Genomic DNA, 24,980 nt, shown 5'->3' on the forward strand with positions numbered 1-24,980 from the left:
GGCTGGGTGGATGGGATGAGGCTGTGGGCAGACGGAGAGCTATGTCCAGATGGGGCTGTGTTTGGTGGCTGCAGCTGGAGGAAGTCACTGCTGGGGCTGCCAGAAAATGGAGTCCAGCCATTGTGCCACCCCAGCCCTGCTGCACGCCCAGGGGTGGCAGGACTGGCCGCATGTGCCATGGCTCAGGCTGTTCCCTGCGCCTAGGCTGGGTGGGACCAAGGGACCTGCAATGGGCCATACAAAATCCCTAAGCGGGCGAGACCCAGCCCACGGGCCATATTTTGCCCACCCCTGTTTTAAATCTACTTAAGAATATCAACAAATTGCTCTGTATAAACCAGTCTTCCAGAGAGTAAAGGGAAAAAGAGGAAATAAGTTAAATTCATCCCTTATTTAATGCCATTGACGAAGCAAGTCATATCAAGTAATTGTCCTGAAATAGATGGTAGTTAACATCAATGGATGAGTTATACAATGCTTTCGGATGAGTTATACAATGCTTTCAGCTTTGAAGCTAAGGAACAAAAATGCTCATTTTGCACTTGGACTTTGGGACAAAATCATGTAAAACTTTGTGACAATGAATCTAGCTCTTTTATTTGTCCCCAGTTCTCAACACCTTGCTGCCTGTTGAGAAAGTTAAGCAAAATTATTTGAAAAATGATGAGAGAACAAGTAAATACACTTCACACAAGCATAGTACTTCACACAGTCCATTCAAAAAGTTCAATTTACTTCTATATAGTTAAGTGGCTTTTTAATTAATATTTAGCTCCTAACGTAATAATGCAAAGTGATGAGAAAACTAAGAAGCTTACTGAATCTGAGACATAAAATCCCAGTTGTACTATGCCAAAAGGCAAATTGTGGCCTCTGTTACACACACAGCTAATAACATGCCTGGGAATATCTCACAAAGCAACTGAGCATTAGCAGAATATCAATTTAAGGAAAGAATTGTCAAAGCAACTTTTTTACTCTTTCTATGTAAACTGTAACTGAAACAATGCAAGTCACTGAAAAGTATTCTAGCAAGATATCTTTTTATGTAGTCATAAACTACATTCTGATCAATGGTTTTCCCAAAGAAATCTTAGTCGTTAGATACAATTCCATAAATCTTATCAGCACACAAAACCTAACTGCTTTGGTTTCAGTCAGTTATTAGGACTTATCACTTACCCCATATTGGCAAGTCATCAATATACATCTGGTACCAATAGTGATTCTTGATAGCATACACAAATGCATCTCTCTTTGCTTTGTCCAAGTCAATTTCACAGTATGTCGTCTGCATTACATCATCTGTAAAAATTAAAACACCATTAACAGATGCATTAATGAGATGGCTCTAATTAAACACAAAATAAACTGAAGAATGTGTACTTCCAGAACTTGTAATTCCTGTGTTGTATATCCTCAGTCAGGTAACTGACCAATTCCTCAACTACCATATTTCCTTGCATACAACCTGCCTGCAGATAGAACAAGCACCTGGTTTTTGAAAGACAGAAAGAAGAAAATAAGATTTTTCTAGAATTATGGCTGCAGAGAGAAGGGACAGAGGTTAATCTTCAGCTGACTCATCCTCCCTTTCCCACATAACCAAAGCCAAACCCCTAGCTGCTGGTGACCAGCAGGGTCTCTGTGGGTAGGTAGATCTATGATTTTGAAAAGAGTCTGCACTAAATAGCTAAAGGGTATGAACTAAAGAGGCTGTGAAAGAGCAGCCAGAAGCACCTAGCACAGGAAATTGCCTTAATGGAATTTAGCTTGATTAGTGGAACATCAAGACCATTAAAAAAGAAGAGACAATCATTAACATCTGTAGAATGAAGAACAATCAGCTATTAAGACAAAGGAGTCCCCTCAGCTGACTAAACAGTAATGTTACAGTTGCTGCACTGTAAAGCAGGAATTAAACCAGAGTGCTTCCAACTCCAGACAAAAAAAAAAAATCAGCTTGCCCAGATAAATATATGCATCCTAATTTGGGGGGACTGACTGCAGAGGTGTGGGGTGGAAGGTGTGTGCTGTATGTAAGAAAATACAGCACTTTACTGCACACCCTAATACACAAACGTTTCCCAGTACAGTAAAAAACGGTGAGATTTCAAAACATTCGATGATAAATGGCCTCATGAATACTTGAACAGGTTAAGTGAAGACTTAAGAAAAGTCAGCAGCAAAGTTGTATTAATAACCACTCCCAAAGGACTTTTTTTTTTAATTAGAAACACCTGCTAAACAAGTGTCAAACCCGTAAACCATTTTAAAGGTACATTACTGTATATAGTTAGTAAGTGTTGCAAGTACTGCAACACAATATATTAAGTAACAAAAATAACTAACCCTCCTGCCACTTTCAGGAAGCTAGTGCCATATTATATAAAGTATTATATAAAAATTCAAGACGTGATAAAAAGTATTAAGCGATGACTGTTGATACAAAAAGGGTATTAGGGAGCTGAGCTGAGCTGGCTGGAAATTTAAATCAAGACATTTTTACTTTGAAAAGTACCTACTTGTCAAAAGCATGTGTACACACATTCAGATGACTTGGGATAATTCTCCCAGGTTTGTTTTCCTGGTAGAAAAACTTACCCAGAGACTCATGAACAGAAATATGAATGCTGAGCTCCTGAAGAACAGAGATTTTGCAGGACTAACAGGGGGCCCCTAAGCACACATCTCGGCATGCCCTTCAGGGTCTCTATTCTGCCTGGAGAAAGATAGCAGTAGCGCACGGGGAAGCCCCAAGTGGTAGATTCAGACCAATCAGGGTCAGTCTGTCTCTCCCTGAAGCACAAAGTAGGGATTGTGAAGGGGGTATATTCTATCCCATGCTTGGTTAGAGAAACAGAGTACAGATGCACACTGTCTCCTGGGAGGGGGAAGAGACAGGTGGGAGCAAAGCATCCTGGGATGCCAAAGGACTGTACTGTGACTTCTCTCAGAAGAAAACATGTACAGACATTCAGTCTCCCAGGAGTACTTTAACCTTGGTTGTTTCCAGGTTATTTTACTCTGTACACTAGTGGTTTCTCCTGGGACAGCAGCAACTCTCTCAGGAGAAACTGAATGTCTGTAACATGGCCGAAGTCAAACTGTCCAGGATACAATTTTTGGTCAAAATTAGATATAACCCCACTGGATTACAGGCTATTCTGGGGATCAGTGGATTTCCTTCCCCACTCCATTGTGAAACGTTTCCAAACGGAACGAATGGAACAAATGAAAATGTCAGAGACTCAGACTTTTTTGCTAAACCAAATTCTTGCTTTCAAAATATATCCACTAGGAAGGGAGTGCATTTTAAGTGCTCTATAGTTATTTAGTAGTTGGAAAGAAAAAATAGCGTGACCATATAAATCAGCACTGAGGATAGCTACATTGCCTCTAGACTATAACCCACTCCGAGAGCTGCTGGTTTTGGCCCTTTAACTATCAGGTTTTGATGCCCCAGACAAAATGTTATGCCTGGGCTGCAGAAGCTGGCCAGGTTTATTTTGTTTTCTTTTTCTTTGGTTTTTTTAATTGATCAATTCAGTTCTTATTTACTGTAACAAAATATTTTGTAGCTCAAGTTTAGAAAGGTTTATTTTAAGCCATATTTGACCCCTGAGAGATTAACTACTGCTCATGAAGAAGACTTACTATTAAGCAAAACATGAATCACAATTTGAGCTTAGTATGAAACTGACAAAGAATGGCAATAAAGCACCAAGTATTTCAGGAAAAATGTAAATCCTCTATTTAGTCACAAATCCAGAGCTTAAGGACTTTGATTACTTTTCTAAGCAACACCAAGATGACTCTAAAAATCTGTTAGAGCACTGACAAGCAGACGCACAATGGCTGCTTACAGACATTAAAAAAAAAAACAAAAGCAACCCACCCCCCAAAAATGTTGCTTTACTTTAAACTTGATGCGTTCCCACACCGAGTCCCATGAATACCCAAGAGTCCCATGAATACCCCAGTTGGACCCCGTTCTGCAGCATCTGTATAGATTGAACACTTTTATGAGGCTATTTTGATACTTTTATCTAATAGCTGATTGAATCAGCTTTAGCTAAAGCACCAAAAAGCCCTGTTGAAGTGCCCTACCTATACAGATGCTGCACTGCTTCTTCCAGTAAAGCATGGGGTTTGGGGGTTTGTTTGTTTGGGGTTTTTTGCTGTTTTTTTTTGGGGGGGGGGGGGAGTTGCTTGTTTGTTTTATAGCACTTCCGTTTGTGTGTGTGTGTGTTCACAACGCTTTTGCTCAAGTGTGCACGCGCCGAGATAGGGTTCCCACAGATGTGTCCTGCTCTTTTGAAGCCTCTGATTGCAGTCCGGGTGGGCTGTCAGGGATTTCCCTTTGCTCTGGGGGTGGGAGCAGGAGGAAGGCGATCGCAGGCAGCGGAGAGCACACATGGACCCACCTACAACTCTGGAGGTGCAGACCCATGTGGTGCTCCCTGCTGCCTCCAATCACCTCCCCCTCTCTCACCCCCAGAACACAGCAAAGTCCCGGACATTTAGGCAGGGCTAGGAGGGGAGTGAGCAGGTGCTCCAGCTGCGACAGGGCAGGGGGGAGGCAGGAGGGTTGTCTGTTCACCAGTGGGGGAAAGGGACAGGGGGGCTTTGAGGGCAGCCTGGAGCTCCGTGGCCAGGCAGCAGCACGGTGGCCATGCCCAGAGGGGCTAAGCAGCCAAGAGCTGCTGGGGGGGGGGGGGGAAGGGGAGGGGAGGGGAAGGCCATGGCCAGGCTGCCTGGTGCAGTAGCAGCTTCATCCCAGGGCAAGGGCTGCTACAAGCCTCCCTCCCCCTCCTCTTCCCTTAGCCCGTGCTGGGCCCGGACACGTTCTACCGCCGCCTGCATGCATTGGAGCCACGGTGCTCTGCCCAGGCACGATGGGGACAGCTGGGGCCTCCAGCAGGGCTGGGGGTGGAACAGGGGGCTGTGGGTCAGGAGTGAGGGGCACTGGGGTGTGGCGGAGGACTGTGGGTTGGCACCACGGGGGGCTGTGTGTCAGGAGTGAGGGGCACCAGCAGGGACAGGGGTTGAGAGGCTGCAGGTGGGGAGTGAGGAGCATTGTGGGGGGAGCTGGGGATTGTGGGTTGGGAGTGTGGGAGGCATTGGCAGTGCCAGGGGGCTGTGGGTCAGGAGTGACAGGCACCAGCAGGCACAAGGGGTGGGGAGCTGAGGGTCATGAGTGAGGGGCATCGGGGGGTTGGGGGACTGTGCGTTGGGTATGCAGGGAGCACTGGCAGCAACAGGGGGCTGTGGCTCAGGAGTGAAGGGCACCAGCGGCAGGGGGGGGGGAGGGCTGCAGGTAGGGAGTGAGGAACATCAGGGAGGGAGCTGGGGACTGTGGGTTGGGGGGGGGGGGTGGGCAGTGATAGTGCCAGGAAGCTGTGGATCAGGAGTGAGAGGCACCAGCAAGGACTGGTGGGGAGGGGGAGGGGGAGCTGCGGCTTGGGAGTGAGGGACACCATCAGGGCCCAGGGGGGCAGGGTACTGCAGTTTGGTGAGTGAGGGGTGCTGGCAGGGCTGGGGGGGCTGTGGCTTGGCAGTGAGGGGCAACAGAATAGGCAGGTGCAGGGCTACCCTTCAGGGCTGGCCATGTAAACACTTCTTTGAAATCTGTCGTTCATGTCGGGCATTTTGCTAGCAAGGATTATAAGGATCAATCTTAGTTCGGGCCTAAATGGATACAGCTAATATCCACTGTTCAGAGTCTTTTTCAAATTGAAATTTAATTCTGACCACCATAGCTTTTATTTAAAAACAAACCTGGGTATGTGTGGAAAGAAACAAGCTCCAAGGACTTGGGAGAGCATGGATGCATCTGTGCACCAGTTTTCCCAGGATACTAATTGATTTAAATCCAATTCTAAATTACTGAAAGCAGACATGGCTGAATTAAAACTGGCAACATACAGCTAAGTGAACTGATGCAAAATTGTCCTTAATGAAGCCATGTGCTGGTGCTTTAGAATCAAGGTGCTAGATAGCTCTTGGAATTCCAAAGAAACCCTTTAGAACACTGGCTCTCACCTGGGACACTGCCAGACCTCTTCAAGGTATTACTGCATTCAGATGAAACCGTCCCACAAACCTCTCTTTCCAGAAGGCACAAGTAAAGCCAGACCATGAAATGACTGCACCATTAAGGATACTTCTGCAGGAGGGGGTGCTGGTTCATTTGGTAAGCCTAATGCAGACAGAAACACCCTGCTTCCTTTTTGGTCCTACACAGGCCTTCTAGAAACAAAGGCACCTGGGACAGTTCCACCTGGCAAAGCAGTGGGGCAGCAGCCTAGAGACAGTTAACCTCCATTCTGCCACTCTACCACGGCTACCAGGTGGAAGTGCGCTGACCCTCCTCTTTCTTTCTAGAAGCTGTGGTCAGGGCTGGACCAAGAAGCGGCTGCAGCAGAAGGGGGTGGCCCATTGCAGCCAGCCTGACTAGAAGGACTGCTGCTGCTGTTCCACTTGGAGTTCAGACCAGCAATGTCACCACCACAGGCAGGATACAGTAGGTGCAGCCTCTTCCCCTACACTTCCTAGGAGGGGAGGGGTTCCCTTTAGGCTTCTGAAAGGCTTCTCTAGGCACTGAAACAAAGACAAGAGGGCACACCTCCTTTGTGTGAAAAAAAGAAGGGCTCCTTCTATCCACATCCATCACAGAGGGTGCTGCTAAATTCAGAAACATTATGGAGGGGGATCTTGAGTCTAACAAAGTTTGAGAACCACTGCTTTAGAACATCACTGCCATGATATCTGGCTCAGTTGGAACACAAATCTCAAGAATATGAAGTTGCCTTTATCCATTTATGCGGCCTCTATTGTTGACATTTAAAGCATCATCATAAAGGCTCAAAGTTAAATATTTCACAGCCAATCGTTTCAGTAGAGATGAACCAATTCCAAGCAATAACCAAAGGCCTTCATCAGAACTCCTTATACTTACTTAATTGTATGTAACACCAATCCAATCATTCAAAAGCCAAAAAATCCCTATGTCCTCACCCAATCTTGAACCTATAACCACGTTTTCAATTTGGCTTACTCACATCCACATTGCATGCACCTTCTCCATTTTCCTCTATGGAAAACAATCATCTAGTAACACTGTTCCTGCAAAACAATTAGAAATGGGCCTTTTTCTAGTTCCTTGGCATACTGAAACAATAACTACATTATATATATGGTATATAGTCTTTGCTGTTTCTGTGAAGTATCCTGTAATATCATTTGATATTTGGGGAAGTTGAATAGAGTCTTTGTAGAAATGATGCAATGAGTAAGTAGCATTTTGTTTTTTCTCAGTAACAATGACTACAAGCATCTAAGGTCTCAAGTTGCATCTGTAGAAGAAAAGGCACGTGTACATGAGCAAAACAATGTGGAGGCACCTGTTACAGGGCAACGATATTTCTTCAGTCAGCAGCATGTTAAGAACTAACTGAAAGTGCTGAAATAGCATACAAGAGATCAAAATAAAAGCAGGGCTTGATCCAGCAATGAATTCTGAGATTTCTGCCAAATATTTAGATCAGATTTTATTTTATTCAGGTCTCAATGCCACATCATCACTGTGAGCACCTTACAACATGACATTTTGTGTACTACATAGCTGCTGTCACATTTCTTCAGCCTTTATCATGTTTCTGGGAACAAACATCACTTATTCTAGAATTCTCCTAAATCAGTGATATATTAAAATACAGTAAAGCAGAGGTGTCAAACATGGCCCACAGAGCCATATGCTCCCTTGTGCACTGCATGTGGCATGTAAACTGGACCCAGCACCACATGAACTGCAGGCAGCAAAGGGAGTTGTGTGCCTATGCCTGGACCCCGTGCCACATGAAGCACTGGGTCCAGCCCATGCACCACAAGCACCTGCTAGCTCCAGAGGCGAGATGCCCAGCAAGCCCCAGTATCAGCACATGATGCAGAGGACTTGCATAGGGCGTGCACTTCATGCAGTGCCCCACTTGACCCAGAGCCAGCGTTCAGGGCACAGCTGCCTGCACCACCCTGGGCTGACCTCCTGTGCTGCCTACACACTGCAGGTAGTGTTGGCTCCATGTCGACCCCAGGGGCTGGTGCGTGCTATGCTTCCTACATTGTGCAGCTGGACCTGGTACCACAGCCATTCCACAGGGGTTCTGTCCCAGTCTGGCCTGTTGACCACCTCAAGGATGCTCATCTGGCCCATGGGGCCAGAGGAGTTTGACACCTCTGCTGTAAAGCATGTGCATCACACACACATGCACACACACTTTCACTTTTTAAATCTAATTTTCCTAATTAATGTTACCCAGACAGTAATGCCAAAGAATCTTCATTTTCCAGTACAAGTTGCTATGGTATTAATGTTCCATATATTAAATAATTCACAGGAACACAGATGCAACAGATAGAGACTGCCAATTCAAACATTTGTCATTTTAACAAACGGTATCAAATTTTTTATTCAACTGTCTCTATTGCCAATTTAATTTCTCAAAAAAATTACTGTAGGGGGATAATTTGATATTGATGCAATTCTTTCAGACTTCAAACAAGTATATTATTTGCATGGTGATGAAGCCATTCCAAAATTTTGTCCAAAGACCCAAATTCATAGCAATGATAAATGTACATATATGTACACACATACACCAATTTTATACTATATAAAATGTTGGGCAAAATTCCATATCCAGGTGCATCTAAACATTTTTTGACTGGATGCCAGATAGAAAAAAAAATTAGATATGCCTAGAAAAAATAGTTGATATGGAATCTTGCCCAATATTTCATCATCCAGGAAAAAAAAGGCTTCATATTTGGCAAAACAGAAGATAGCTACTTTCTGTAGCAGGAAAATAAAGAAAAAACTGCTAATGCTATGTCAGCTCCCGTAACATTAGCAATAGTGGGAGCCTTAAGCCACTATCTTAACCACTGCCTTCATTAGCTATGTTTGAGGAAGGTTATAATGAAGGAAAGACAGTCTTGTGGTTAAGACACTGGACTGGAAGTAAAACGATTTGAATTCAATTTCTACATTTGCCACAAATGTCCAATGTACCTGTGGGAGGTCACTCATCTGTGTGCCTCAGCTGCCCAGCCACAACATGTTATTTCCCAAGTACGTCTGGTCTATTTAGAACAAACTCCAAATAGAAAGACGGTCTCCGATGGTTCCCAGAGCAGATACTAGGTGAATGGGGCTGTGATCTTCATTTGGTATTAACTAATGTTGGTATTTACCTTGCCATTTTTACATTCAGTTTCTGACTATAGAGCTGCACCTTTGATAAGCATGTGAAGTTGGATGCAGTTTTTCTCATCTTACTCCAATATATAGAGACAACAAGCAAATTTAGTTTGGCAGGCCCTTAGAAAGCTTGGACCAACCCCACTCCCCAAAACTAATTTAAGACTAAAATGTTTTATTAATTACTGAACTTTCCCTAACACTAAGGTTTATCCCTAAAGGACTGTCCTCTGAAAATCAGGATTTAGATTTGATCTTGTTTCAGGGAAATCATCACAGCTGTAAAACTAAATTCAGGCACTCAAGCCACTATTTTTAAAAAGCGGCTATGTTTAACAGAGTGCATTTTAGGTATCCAAAGTGTTTTGGTTTTCAGGAGTGCTCTGCACTCACCAGCTGTCATTTGCTTCAGTGGGAAATTATTGGATGCTTAGCACATTTGACAATCAAGCCTTTTATGAGTCCAAATAAATGTGAAGGCCAACTATAGGTCTTTATTTATGATTTGGTGGCCTCAATTTCATCTGGGTAATGCTTGGGCAACTTTGGGGAAAAACAAAACAAACCAAAAGCAAACACATAACAAAATGTTAGCCGAATGTTATGCCTATTCTGCTAATTTTCCAGTTCACTCTAACATACAAGCCAATTTTAGCTATGAAAACTTTAATGAAATGTCACTTAAAAATTCATCCCTAAATTGAGATAGTAAGAATACACGTCAGCTCTCATAAGGAAGAAACACAACAGCAGAAGCATTTGACAAAAGGGCACCGAATCTTTAAGATTGTGTTTGGCTCTTCATGCCTGCATTTCTTTGCCTGCTAAGTGTATGAAATAACACTTCGTTGTTATGACAGCCCTTTGGGGAGGATTCCTGGCTGTTTAAATATGACCTTTAGTGCCCATAAACTAGAAAAAATGAAATAATCTACTCATGGTTAAACAAGTCACCATGTTATTTGTAAAAATTTAACTCAATAAATAGAAACTTGGTTATTTTTATCTCTCTCAAGTGCTTTGACTTCAAAAATAAGATATTCAGCACTTTTTCTATATTAAAAACAGAATGAATATTCAGATTAAATTCATGAGCCAACATTAAATAGTATTAAAACTACTTTCTGATGTAGTAATGGCTGCAAGCCAACAAATAGTAAGGGGATTATTGTCTTCATCCTTTATAATAGGCATAAAGATAGTAAAGGACAAAATAGAAATGGACAGAGACAGCATTCCAGATCACACACCTACATTTACTCATCAGCTGGCTACCAGTACCATCTGTTTGCTCTTCACTTTGATCCACACTGGCTTTCTAAACACATTTAAATACAAATACAGTGCAAGTGTGTTACAGTTCAAACATTTAGACCAATTAATATCAAAATGTTTGGTACTCAAAAGAATATAAAGCAGGAGGGGGCTGAATGGAAATGGAATTTCAAGCTTTGCCTCACATAAAAAATTAAAAAATTATATGTTGGATCACCAATTAGTGACTAACAAAGTGGATTAGCTTCCCTATACTCTTATTCAAAAGGAAGCTAAAACCACGAGGCAATACAAGTCAGTAACATTATCGCATAAGACAGGACAGGCCTGTTATTAGGTCCCGTGTGTGTGGAACCTGCAGATCCTCCTTTGTTACTGCTTAAGAGGAGCAAATACACAACACAGGGCAGGCTCTTAAATTGTCACCTCTCAGACACCCCTCATCTTACCAGCTTCCAAGTAAAAGAAAATTTGCTTTGGAAATACTAGCCACAGCTTCCCTCAGAGTGACTCAGATTAAATAAAATGGGTGCTTCCCTCAAGATCTAGCAGAAAAAGCAAAGTTGTGAGTGATTACTGTGTTCAGGGATTTCCAGTGAATGATTCAAGCAAGCTGTTCTGTAAGTGTTAATTGCACAGAAAATATGCCATAATGCTTCCTTACTACTGTCACAGACAGTACATTCCCTCTGTGGTTTAGTGCCACAGCAGAGACAGTCCCAATATGCTTCCAGCCCTGTTAGCTAGCTCCATTCAAATTTATGCCAATTTCCTTCTTATGCTTTTAGGTGTTTAATTAGGATTACTTTTCTTTTTTATCCCCCAAAGTTATAGTACATAATAGCTTCAAAGTGAGCTCTCTTGATAAAACATCTTCCTTCCTTCTTAATTGTTCATGGAAAAATAGGACTTTGTGAATATTTTAATTAACATTTTGTATGGCTAGATAGTGCATGTAAATGTCTTCTTAGGCAGGTCTTCATTAAATTTGCAAATTTAAGTTCACGTTGTTCTGCGATGGCACCAGTTTTAACCCATCTGTTATGAAAATACAGTTTGGAATAACTTAATTGCAGGTACACAAAAAAAAATGGTTAAAAATCAGGCATGAAATAGCTTAACAGCCACGAAAGAGCCATGAGATAACCTAATCAGCCTAATGGTTAATACATAGGCACAGCCAAACAGACCACTTTACCAGAATATTCTCATCAGTGCTACTGCCAGTTCAGCTAGAGTCCAAGTACAAACAGGGATCCAGTCACTCTTGGCATTTCTGCCTGAAAAATGTTGGTTTACCACTGCTAGAACTGGCAGGAACTAACCACCAGCACTCTAAAGTCTCCCACACTTCCAAGAAGACAAAAACATCAAATTCTAGATTTTGATTGCACCCCTTAAAGAGCTGGGACACATCTATCACCCATCCTCTCTTTTACCCAACTTAACTATGAAGAAAAGAATAGAGATCAAAACCCACTTGGACTTGCTTCTAAACCACTTGAAAAATTCATGCATTCATGGAAATAAATAGGCTGGAGACAAGATAAATTTCACCTCCTTGCGCTGATTCTACACAAGTGTGAGCAGACAGTTGATGCAATGAAAAGATATAAATACTTGCACAATAACCAAAATTGACTTTCTGTTAGAAATGAGCAATTAAAGCCTTAATTAGAAGAGGCTGTACAGCTAGCCTACAGGCATGTTTCACAAAGACCTGGTTTCAGAACTCTTAAATTTAAGAATTTCTAATTTTAGACAAGATTCTTTGGGTAGAGGTGATACTTTTTATTAGACCAACGAAATAGTTGGAAAATTTGTTCTTTGCAAGCTTTCAGGCAGAAATACCCTTCTTCAATTCATTTCAATTTCTACTCTTTTGTCTTAAAAGAGACCTTACTTGGGATTGCAAACTATTCAGACTGGATGTAAGGATATGCCCTGCTACCATATCCAGGTATAGTGTACATGTTAACTGAGAATATTCTTTTCTTGCACACCACCTCCCCTCCATCCCCCTCCAGAAAATAAAACATGTGGCTTGTATTTGAGAAAGCAGGGAGAAGAAAGAGAGATTTTTCCAGAGTTATGGTTTCATGGAGCAGGGACAGAGCCTAATTTTCAGTTTGCTCATCCTCCCTTTCTACTAAGACAAAAGTTGTAACTGAACTGTTGGTAGCTCTTGACTGCTCTGTCAAAGACTGATACTGTAGCTACTGCTGAAAACTGGACTTCATAGACAGGACTAGAATTCAGGGAAAAGCTACAAACAGGGTTGCAGAACTGCAATGTAGGAGGACAGAGACCAGGAGTACATAACTGTATAACTGCTGAACAAAGGATAGCTTAATTAATGGAACACCAAGACCATTAAGGGGGGGGGGGTCATAAGCACCTGTGGACTGAAGAGCAATTAACAGGAAACAGTTATATTATAATTGAGTCATGAACTCAACTGACCCCCTCACTGCTGCCTAACTAGAAATGCCACTGCTACTGCCAGGCAGTTGGTTGGATGGAACAGGAATCAAAGGAGGGTGCAACCTCATCACTGCACCCCAATCGTGGGAGCCTAATTTAAGTGAGCATAGTATGAGAGTAAATACAGTATGTAATGATGCAAAGACAGCTGAATGATATTCATATAATGAAAGATTAGAACTTGGGCCCATGAAGAATCACATTCTTAGGCTCTCAATGAAGAAACATTTTTTAAAGAGAAAATGTACTGATAGATGCAAATGGACCAATGGATGCTGTATTTCTAAACGTTAATAAAGGTTTGCGATGTCTGAACATCAAAACAAAATAAGGCTATAAGAAAAATAAGGTCTACCCACTTTTTGGAATAAAAGCACACGACAAATACAGAGCTGGCAGGGACACAGCTCTAGGCTACAGGAAAAAGAACTTCAGTCATACCACGTAATATTTTATACCTGCTTTTAATGCTAGGTCAACAATACTTTCCAGAACACTTTATTTTAAGCTCTTAACTACAAGGGACACTACAGGCATAGGGAAAGGCAAATCATTCAAATATTAAAATGAGAACAGTTCATAGAATCATAGAAAGGTAGGGTTGGAAGGGACCTCAGGAGGTCATCTAGTCCGACCCCCTGTTCAAAGCCAGACCAGCCCCAACTAGATCAGTCTACCCAGGATTCTGTCAAGCCAGGCTTTAAAAACCTCCAAGGATGGAGATTCCACCACCTCTTTTGGTAACTTGTTCCAGTGCTTCACCACCCTCCTAGTGAGAGGTTTTTCCCAACATCCAACATAAACCTCCCTTGCTGCAACTGGCTCCTTGTTTTGTAGTCTGTCACCCTGGAAAACAGTCTAGCTCCATCCTCTTTGGAACCACCCTTCAGGTACTTGATCAGCTGGCAACACTTATTAATGTAGCCCAGTATGCTGTTCCCCTTCTTGGCAACTAGGACACACTGCTGACTCATATCCAGCTTACTGTCCACTGTAACCCCCAGGTACTTTTCTACAGAGCTGTTGATTAGCCACTCAGTCCCCAGGCTGTACCAGTGCATGGGATTCTTCTGTCCCAAGTGCAGGACTTTGCACTTGCCCTTGTTGAGCCTCATGAGTTTTCCTTTGGCCCAATCGTCCCATTTGTCTAGGTCACTGAATCCTAGCCCTACCCTCCAGTGTATCTACTACACTCCCCAGCTTGGTGTCATCCGCAAACTTGCTGAGAGTGCAATCCATCCCATCTTCCACATAGTTAATGAAGATATTGAACAAAAGTGGCGCCAGGACTGACCCCTGGGGGCTGGGGCACTCCTCCACTTGATACTTGCTGCCAGCTAGACATTGAGTCATTGATTACTAGCTGTTGAGCCTGACAATCCAGCCAGCTTTCTATCCAACTTAGTTCATTCATACAACCAACCCATAGTTCCTCAGCTTGCTTGCAAGAATGCTGTGGGAGACCATATCAAAAGCTTTGCTGAAGTCAAGTATCAAGTATCCAAGATTAGTTTAGAGGCAAAAGGAATCAGAACTCATGGTAGAGGTGATATCTTCTATTAGATCAACTAGATTTTTTGCAAAAATATTTATTTAATTGCTTTAATCAATTCCTTTTGCTGAAGTCAAGGCATATTACATCCATGGTTTTCCCTGCATCCACAGAGCCAGTTATCCCATCACAGAAGGTAATCAGGTTGGTTAGATATGACTTGCACTTGGTGACTCCAAACTGACTGCTTCTAATCACCTTCTCTTCTAAGTGTTTAGAAATGGATTCCTTGAGGACCTGCTCCATGATTTTTCCACAGACTGAAGTAAGACTGACTGGTCTGTAGTTCCCTGAATCCTCCTTCTTCCCTTTCTTAAAGAGGGCACTATATATGTCCTTTTCCAGTCGTCTGGGACCCCACCCGATTGCCATAAATTTCCAAAGATAACAGCTCTGCAGTCACATCAGCCAACTCCCTCAGCACCCTTGGATGCACTGCATCTGGCTCCATGGATTTATTCATGTCCAGCTTTTCAAAATAGTGCCCAACCTGTTCTTTCACCACTGGGGGCTCTCACCTTCTCCCCAAACTGTGCTATTCAGTGCAGAAGTCTGGGAGCTGACCTTGCCTATGAAGACTGAGGTAAAAAAAGGCACTGAATATTTCAGCCTTTTCCTCACCTGTCACTAAGTTGCATCTCCCATTCAGTAAGGGACCCACACTTTCCCTGACCTTCCTCTTGTTGCTAATATACTTGAAGAAACCCTTCTTGTTACCCTTCACATCCCTTGTGAGCTGCAACTCCAATTGCACTTCGGCTTTCCTGACTTCATCCCTGCATGCCCGAGCAATATTTATACTCCTCCAGACTCATCTGTCCAAGCTTCCACTTTTTGTCAGCTTCTTTTTCATGTTTAAGTTACACAAAGACTTCTCTGATAAGCCAAGCTGGTCACCTGCCATATTTGCCCTTTTTCCTGCACACTGAATGGTTTGTTCCTGCCCCTTCAGTAAAGTTTCCTTAAAATACAACCGGCTCTCCTGGACTCCTTTCCCCCTCGGACTGGCCTCCCAGGGGATTATGCCCATCAGTTCCCTGAGGGAGTCAAAGTCTGCTTTTCTGAAGTCCATGGTCTATACTCTGCTGCTCTTCTTTCTTCCTTTTGTCACAATTCTCAAACATCTCTTGGTCACTATTGCCCATCTTGCCATCCACTTCTATATCCCCCACCAATTCTTTCCCATTTGTGAGCAGTAGGTCAAGCACAGGCCCTAGTTGGTCTCTCCAACGCTTGCAGGAAGTAGTTTCTAACGTGCTCCAAACACTTCCTGGATTGCCTGTGTACTGCTGTATTGCCCAGTTACAAAACTGTATAAAATTTCTCACATTTGTTTAATAAGAACGAGAAGCGAATGATATTGGGAAATTCTAGGAAACTCTTGATGGTGTCCTTTATTAATTAATGATCAGACTTCTCTTTAGTCAACAATTCAGAAATAAGCTGTTATGAACTACTTTCCCCTGGCCTCTAAATAAAACCCCAAGCAACATCTGGAAAGAAAGCAAACCTGTCCCTTCTGACTTGTTAATCTGGAGATGTTTTGTATTTGCAGAACTGAAGAAAATAGTTTGAGAAAGGAAGTTAAGAGTGACAAATTCTCTTTCCAGCTCTTAACAGATGCTGATTTAAATCATCTGGTCTAGAATAATGGATAGGAAGAAAAATTTAATCTTAAGTACATCTGAAAAGGTGAAAGCTCAGTCCATCTGGCTATTTATGTCACTACAATACAAGCATCTGTACACATCCTTATGAAGGAAACTATTTAAATTTAAAAGAAAAATCCTACCCTTTAGGTGAACAGAAAGCAGCTACTGAGCTACAGATGTTTATTATGTTGCAGGATTATCCAAGTTAGACTTGGGTCACATCAAGATTGAGACTAGAAGTAAACAGAAAGAATGCAGGAACTCTGACCTACCTCCACCCCCAACTCTGACTGAACCTCACTTATCAAATGAATGGCTGATCTAGAAATGGGAAAGAACAAGCAGCTAGTTGAATGGCTTTATATCCCTTTTTATGCCTCAAGGAAAAAAAAGTCTTTTCATTCAGCATTTGAGTCACCTACAGCTGTTGTAACAATCCACTTCCTCCCTTTGCTGTCAACTCTGTCTTTACTTTAAAACTGAATTGAGTTTACTGAAATCCCACTGCTACCCCTACAGGGAAAGCTGCAGCTTCCATAGTGGACAGAAAAAAAATTGACAAGAGGGAGGAATGAGGAATATCTGCTACAGAACACCACAATCCACTGATGTAATTTTATTCATGAAGATACAAAGACAAACTTCCCCCACCAAAAAGCTAATATGAAAACTGCATAGTCCATCAGGAACAGACTCGCTGTACGGCTTATCTTTTGGAAGTCAAGCAACAATTTGAAAAACAGAAGAAATAAAAAAAAAGAGGAAAAATTATTTGGACCCACTTGAAACAGAAGCCCCCAGTATTCACCTGTGACCCAAGTCACACAAATTCTATTCTTCATACACAGCTCTTACTGCATTTAAGGAACACTCTTGTCAAGAGGCACAATGCTCTAACTCTAGGCAAAATGATGCAATTAAAAATAACTGAAATAAATTTGCCTTATAAACAAGAAAAAAAAAATCAGACACATCGTACTTTTACTAAATGAAAGATTAAATGCATTTTTGTTGTAGCATTTAATTGCAGTCAATAGAAACAACAGCCTCTGTCATTCCTGTTACTTACCATTTTCTGGCACGCTCTAAAAATCTGGATTGGATGTTGCTTTCCTTCACAACAAAATCCATAACCACCTGTAAATACTGCAGTATGGTAACAATTGTTTTTGAGTGAATAACAGTATCATTTGGTGGTGCAATCAATTTTTTTAAGGGAGAAATGTTAACTTATAATTTATTTTTAACACACAAATAGATTCCCTTGTGCTAGCTACAGCTCTTTAGATTTATAAAATACTCTTTCTGTTTTAACAAATCTGAATGATGTCATAGATTCCCCCCCTCAGCTTATGGGGGGGGAGGGGGGGAGAGAAGGGGAGAGGGGAGGAAAAGAAGAGCAGAGACTTATTTTGGAGAAGTTTGGTTTTGTGTAACATTCCCACAATTTACACAAAGAGGGCCAGGCAGACAGCAAGTGGTTAGACTAGTGGTAATCTTTTTGGGTCTCCCCATGAGATCTGGCACGTCCACAGGTGATAAAGCAGCTAGCCGTACCATTAAGAGGAAATAAAGAGTCTAACTGGACTTTTAGTATACAAATTAAATATTATATGCTGAGCTAGGAGGAGGCGCTACTTCACAGTCAGGCAGCTAGGATCTGGAACCAACTTCCAAGAGAAGTGGTACTGGCTCCTACCCTGGGGGTCTTTAAGAGGAGGCTAGATGAACAACTTGCTGGGGTCGTTTGACCCCAGTGCTCTTTCCTGCCATGGCAGGGGATCGGACTTGATGATCTGTCAAGGTCCCTTCTGACCCTACCAACTATGGAACTATGAAGTTAACATACACCTCCCTAGGGTCATTCACCTATTAGCTACCACTAGATAGAAGGATTGACGAAGGCACAAAGACAACCGTGTCCCACCAAGAACCTCAGTTCTTTATCCCCAACTGCTGAGAGAAAAAAGTTAATTGAAACAGGCTGTAGGCAAAGGGAAGAATGGTCAATATTTTGTCTGTTTCAGCCAGCTTGGCTTCTTAATGAATCAGAGTTCACCCTCATAGGCAAAGAGAGAAAGGGTTTCTCAGTTCCTTCCCTGTCCCTTCTAAAGTCCCCTGAATATTTAAGGCAGGAGAGTTTCCATTACCTTATTGAGCTGCACAACCCTTGGCTACTGTAAAAAATAAATAAATACATTTTAAAAAGGGTTCTTCAAAAGCATTTATCATGCCTACTACTACTACTACTGAAGAAGTCTCCTAGGAACCTGAAAACATACCATTTGTTGCTGGATATGTGCGAGTTTCCTGCAACAGAAGGTAACTTGCCAGAAATTAAAGGAATTTACCCCCACCTCCAACCCCCAGAATGGTTGATCCACTACAACAGCAGCAGATCCACAACAAAAAAGTTGCTGATTCAAACAACTTCGTTGTGCTAGGATAAATCTGACACCTGGCCAAGTGTCTACCCTCCACGATCCCACAATGCTCTGCTCTACCTCCCGTCCAATTGGAAGCCAAAGATGAAGCTGCTGGCTCCTGCACAGCCCACTTAGCACAAGCAGTCAGGAAGACTTGCTGACTGCCCTGCCCCTGTTGCTGCCTGGTCGCAACTAGAAAAGGCAGAGAAAACTAGTGCTCCCCACTCTCAGGCAGCCCAAGAGCCAAATACTTTAAAGAACTCCTAGGTGCCATGTGCCCTTTACATTTTTGAGCATATGGCAGCACTGGCAAGCGGGTCCTCAGACCCAGGCTGTTTACTTGTCTTTTAAAGGCTCCAGCACCTGGGGGATTGGGGGGGGGAGGGGGGGGGGAAGGCCAGGCAAAGGGGGAAGAGAACAGTGAGTAGAGACCCCCTGCCCCACAGAACAGGCCCAGTTAGGTGACAAGGGTGAGGGTATTCCCTGCAAGGAGCAGTAGAGTCCTATTAAGGGGTCTATACCCCCCCACCCCCAATCCATTAAGTCCAGCTCCTTGAGAGAGCCTCTTCATCCTTGCCTCCAATGCACATGGTGAAGGCAGGGGCTAATTAAGGGCATAGACCCTGGATCAGCCTCTTCCACAGCAGGGGGCTCCTGGACAGCCCCCGCAGTTACCTGTCCAGCAGCAAGGGTGACAGGGCTCTGTGCAAGTGACAAGGGCTTATTGGGACTGATCAGCTCCTGCCACCCCTAGAGGTTCACAGGAATCTCTGTCACCCTTGCAGCAAGAATAAGGGGTCTTCTTGCAACCCTGGAACTTTTAAGGATTGCTGATATTCCTAAACCAGCAACCCATTAAAGCACAAGGAAATTTAAAGGGCTCAGTGGTAGCCTGAGATCAGATTCAGATGGCTTTGCAAGCCCTTTAAAAGCCCCATAATCACCCCCTGCCTGGAGAGCTTCAGAAAAAGTGTTGAATGTGTGGCCACCCATGGCACTTTTTTCTTTGTAGAGCTACAAATTTTGTACTAATTTAGCACTATAAAAAATAACATCTGGAGGGGGCCTCAGACAGCAACATGAAACTGACACTATTGACAGTTTCATGATTGCCCTAAGGGTTATGAATAGACACATTTAAATTGATTTGTACTGTCAAACTCTGGTAGAGTGAAGCTAACAAGTTATTAGCAGAAGCACTAACACTAGAGTTCCGTCTACAGGCTCCAGGCAATACCACTACCTAGATTTATATTTAGTACAATAGGATCTTACACAGACTTAAAAAACATCCTAGCTAGTAAAAGCTTCACTTCTACAAAAACCAATGTCTTGGATTCCCACAAAAAGAGATTCCCACTTGCCAGCTTTGAGTAGGTTTTAAAAGCCCTGGTTATATGAAGACAATTTATCAATCAATGAAAGATCCAATGTACCTACTCCAGCAATGTTAAAGGGATTACAGATCTATTAGATTAACTGAAACCAGAACATTATTTCATTTTAGGTAACTACAAATCCTGCTACTCCAAGGTGTAGTGGGGCAGCTCCATGCCCAGGATAGCCATGCAATGCCTGGGGCAGCACTAGCTGCTGATCACAGCAGCATGATCACCACTGCTGTGGTAGCAGTTATTTTTGCACCCCCCCTCTCACAAAGGTGGTGCCTAGAGCTACTGCCCCCCCCCCATGGTAAGGGAAGGAGGGAACAGGGGCAGGGTGGTGCAAGGCGTGGGACAGACCTGTGGCTCAGCGGTGGGGAGGGGGTGGCTCCTGCTGCTGCACGCACCCCAGGAGGGCATGGGGGGGGAGGGGGAGGGAGGGGGCACGTGCCCCCAGATCAGTGCAAGGCAGGGCAAGTAAGCTGAAGGCTGGAGCCAGGGCTGTGCCAGGCTCTTCTCACTGGGGTCTGGGTGGGGGCTACAGATACCCTAAATGTCACCGTAGCTCCCTCGCAGCACTACCGCATGCCCAGCACAACCCTGGCGCTTCCCAGCGCATGGGGGGAGCTGAGGGTTGAGCCGGGAAGAGCTGGGGCTGCACCAGGCATGCGGTGGCTCTGGGAAGGAGCTACAGCAACATTTGGGGTGGCTGCAGCTGATCAGCATGAAGTAATCACCCCACATGCCCAAAAGTGGCTGCCACTAGGTAGCTATTTTTAAAAGCCACAAAGGCAACAATGAACAGTCAACCAGTAAGAAAAACTGGATCATTCTGCTGCTATAGCATAAGTCATGCAGCACATATGACAGCATCTATGGAATTCGCTGTAAAAACTTCACAGAAACTGAGCAGCTGACAAGCCTTTTGCAAACATTTAGAAGCTTCCACTGAATTCTGATGGCTTTTAAGGTCTGGGGAGCTTCATCTGTTTTACCTTTTGTTAAGGACAAATGCAATTTAATCACATTGCAAACTATTTTAACATAGGCAGTAGCACTTTAAACTATCAAAACTGAAATGTTAAGGATCTGTTTTGTTTTACATTGCATGGTTATTGTGTTTCTCATTTTAGAAGATGGAAAAAAAAAATCAATGAAGTGTCAGATTTTTAGTGCTGCAATAATGACATTTCCAGCTTTTACAGTATCACAGTAAATATTTCAGATGCAAAGAGAACCTAAGTCAATGCAGTGCCATCTTCCCAAATTAGCTGGAAGACAGCTCAAGTGCCTTTGCAAACTGCTGTGACATGACATAACTGGGTAGAATGCATAGTCAAGTTTACTGGTGCCAAAAAGAAATTGCAAGCACGCTGAAGTGTCAAGATTTGAGTCTCGGGCTACAGTTCTTAAGTTCTGAGCAACTTCAGAGAAGGCCCAAGAGCTTTTCAGATGGGACTACCCCCAAAGAAGTCTAGACAGACAGACCTGGGGTGGAAAGACGGAACAGAATTCTTCTCCAAACTCTAAACCCTCAGCATAAAAGTGTCTCATGTTAGGCACACACATAGGAATATGCGCAAACAAGCTCCTTTTCAAGTGCTGAAAGGTTCAGGAAAGATCCTCTACCTTCCAGCAAGCTGCAGGCAAGAAGCCTACCATAGGAGTAGAGAGAGGAGTACAACAGGAATCCCTACACCTTGTATCTTCAAGCAATCATGGAACTGGAGGCTCCTCAACAGCACACACCTGCTAGACTTCATTTATGTCTTCCCTATCCATTCCTAATGCAGTTTCCACAGTACACTTCACCCTTTAAGGAGAAACTTAGGGTAATTTTTTTCCCCACATTGGTTATTAACATTTCTCACTAGTAAATAGAAAGCATGGTATAAATTTCAAAGCATATTCATCCATGGTGCTTCATAGATTCACAGAAGTAGGGTCGGAGGGGACCTTGTAGATCATCAAGTCTGACCCCCTGCCCTGGGCAGGAGAGAAAAACCAGGCTCAAATGACCCCAGCCAGGTAGACAGCAAGCCTCCTCTTAAAGACCCCCAGGGTAGGAGCCATCACCACTTCCCTTGGAAGTTGGTTCCAGATCCTAGCTGCCCTAATTGTGAAGTAGTGCCTTCGGATGTCTAGTCTAAACCTATTCTCTAACAATTTGTGGCCATTATTCCTTGTTTCCTCAGGGGGTGGTAGGGGGAACAGGGTCTCTCCCAAACCCTGCTGGTCCCTCCTAGTGAGTTTATAGACAGCCACCAGGTCCCCCCTCAGCCTTCTCTTGCAAAGGCTGAACAGGTTAAGGTCTTGTAGCCTCTCTTCGTAGGGTCTGCCCTGCTGTCCCTGGATCATGCAGGTGGCCCTCCTCTGGACCCTCTCAATGTTGTCTACATCCCTCCTGAAGTGTGGTGCCCAGAACTGAACACAGTACTCCAGCTGCGGCCTGACCAGTGTCGCATAGAGGGGGAGGATCACCTCCTTGGCCCTGCCTGAGATTCATCTGTGGATGCACGATAAGGTACGTTTAGCCTTACTGACTGTGACCTCGCATTGTCGGCCCATGTTCATCTTGGGAGTCAATAATGACTCCAAGATCTCTTTCTGCCACTGTGCTCTCGAGAAGGGAGTTTCCCCATCTTATAAGTGTGCTGCTGGTTCCTACTGCCCAAGTGCAGCACCCTGCACTTGTCTGTACTGAAATCTATCCTATTTTCGTTAGCCTACCCCTGTAATCTGTCCAGGTCCTGCTGTAATCTGTCCTTCCCTACTAGCGTGCCCACCTCACTCCAAATCTTGGTATTATCAGCAAATTTAAACAGGCTGCTTTTTACCTTAGAGCATCAGATCACATTACTCAAATCATTTATAGCAGGTTACAAATGTTTATACTGGAAAAGTTAAAAGTTATTGTGCTAAAAAGCTGGCCTGCCTCAGCTTTCCAGACACAGAGGACAGGAGAACCCCCGATCACTTGATGGCGGACTACTGTGCTCTGGGCGGCGTGCTGAAGGAGTTCGGTGCCCAGGTGGTTTTCTCTTCCATCCTACCAGTGACCGGACGAGGAAGACGGCAGGAGAACTGTATCAGAGAGACCAACTGGCGGCTTCGGCAGTGGTGTCTCGAGGCAGGCTTCGGCTTCCTGGACAATGACCCGCACATCACGACGAGGGACATGCTCAGCTGGGATGGGCTTCACCTGTCCCCCAAAGGTAAGTGTGTGTTTTCTACTAGGTTGGCGGATCTCCTCCGGCGGGCTTTAAACTAGGCTCGTCGGGGGGAGGGGAGTACGAGGGCAGGGGAAGCTGTGGACCACCAAACCATGTGGCACACACAAGGACAGCCCAGCCTGAAGAAGGAGAACATTGGGAACCTGAAAGCCATGGGGAGGCCGGCACAACAGAACAGGTAAGGAACAAGAAGGTAAGAAACAATGGGCCCCATGGGACTGGGAGCAGGGGGGCAGCAAAGGCGCCAGTCACAGGGCTCAAGTGCCTATATACTAATGCTAGGAGCATGGGGAACAAGCAGGATGAACTAGCGCTCCTGCTTGCACTAAACACCTATGACTTAGTGGGGCTAACAGAGACCTGGTGGGATTCATCCCATGACTGGGCGGTACATATTGAGGGCTATAGATTGTATAGAAAGGACAGGTCGGGGAAGAAAGGGGGGGGTTGCACTTTATGTCAGTGAGCAATACACATCAACCCTCATCAAGACAGAATCCGAGGCTGAGGAAGTAGAGGGATTGTGGGTTAGGCTACATGGGGGGCAAGGAGAAAGGGATTTGGTGGTAGGGGTCTGTTACAGACCCCCACACCAAGGGGAAGAAATAGATGCGGGGCTCCTGAGGCAACTCTCGGAGACCATAAAAGCTAAAGAGGCGGTAGTCATGGGGGACCTAAACTACCCGGACATCTGCTGCGAGACACAGACAGCAAGGTCCCATCGCTCACGCAGGTTTCTAACTTGTGTACAGGACCCTCCACCTGACACAGGAGGTGCATGGTCCCACTAGGGAGAATGCCATACTGGATCTGGTATTGGCAACGGGAGATGACATGATAGGGGACCTCCAGATCGGTAGCTATCTGGGAGACAGTGATCACCTTATAATAGAATTCAACATAAGACGGCAAGTGGGTAAGGTAACTAGTAGGGTAAAAGTGCTAGACTTTAGGAAAGCTGATCTCATTGCACTCAGGCGATTAGTCAAGGAAGCACTGCAGAGTAGGAGTTTTGATGGGATGGGTGCCCAAGAAGGGTGGCTGTGCCTAAAGGAAACGATCCTTTGGGCACAAAGCAAGACGATCCCCGAGCGAGGCAAAAGAGGGAAAGGGGCCAGGAGGCTTCATGGCTGACCAGAAATCCAGGGCAGCCTAAGGGCCAAAAGGGGAGCACATAAAAAGTGGAAACAGGGTGAGATCACTAAAGATGAATATACCTCCTCTGCTCGTGCTTGTAGGGAGGCAGTTAGGCGGGCCAAAGCTACCATGGAGCTGAGGATGGCAACCCAAGTAAAGGACAACAAGAAATTGTTTTTTAGATACATAGGGAGTAAAAGGAAGGCCCAGGGAGGAATAGGACCCCTGGTAAATGGGCAGAAGCAATTGGTGACAGACAGGGGGGACAAGGCTGAACTCCTCAACGAGTTCTTTGCCTCAGTGTTCCTAAGCGAGTGGCACGACAAGTCTCTCACTGGGGTTGTAGAGAGGCAGCAGCAAGGCGCCAGACTTCCATGCGTAGATCCTGAGGTGGTGCAGAGTCACTTGGAAGAACTGGATGCCTTTAAGTCGGCAGGCCCGGATGGGCTCCATCCCAGGGTGCTGAAGGCACTGGCCGACGTCATTGCAGAGCCACTGGCGGGAATATTCGAATGCTCGTGGCGCACAGGCCAAGGCCCGGAGGACTGGAAAAGGGCTAACGTGGTCCCCATTTTCA

The 24,980-nt window shown here is 44.3% G+C and overlaps 1 protein-coding gene across 1 annotated transcript in view; it reads right to left on the reverse strand.

Moving 5' to 3' along the window:
- Positions 1-24,980, reverse strand: part of TM9SF3 (transmembrane 9 superfamily member 3) — a 121,334-nt gene that overhangs the window by 75,283 nt on the left and 21,071 nt on the right. Inside the window, exon 3 of the mRNA XM_014605000.3 lies at positions 1,183-1,305. Within this exon, the coding sequence (XP_014460486.1) occupies positions 1,183-1,305 (123 nt within the window). The remainder of the gene's footprint in view (positions 1-1,182; positions 1,306-24,980) is intronic.

The sequence above is a fragment of the Alligator mississippiensis genome, chromosome 6, assembly GCF_030867095.1.
Source record: "Alligator mississippiensis isolate rAllMis1 chromosome 6, rAllMis1, whole genome shotgun sequence".
NCBI classification, from domain to species: domain Eukaryota; kingdom Metazoa; phylum Chordata; order Crocodylia; family Alligatoridae; genus Alligator; species Alligator mississippiensis.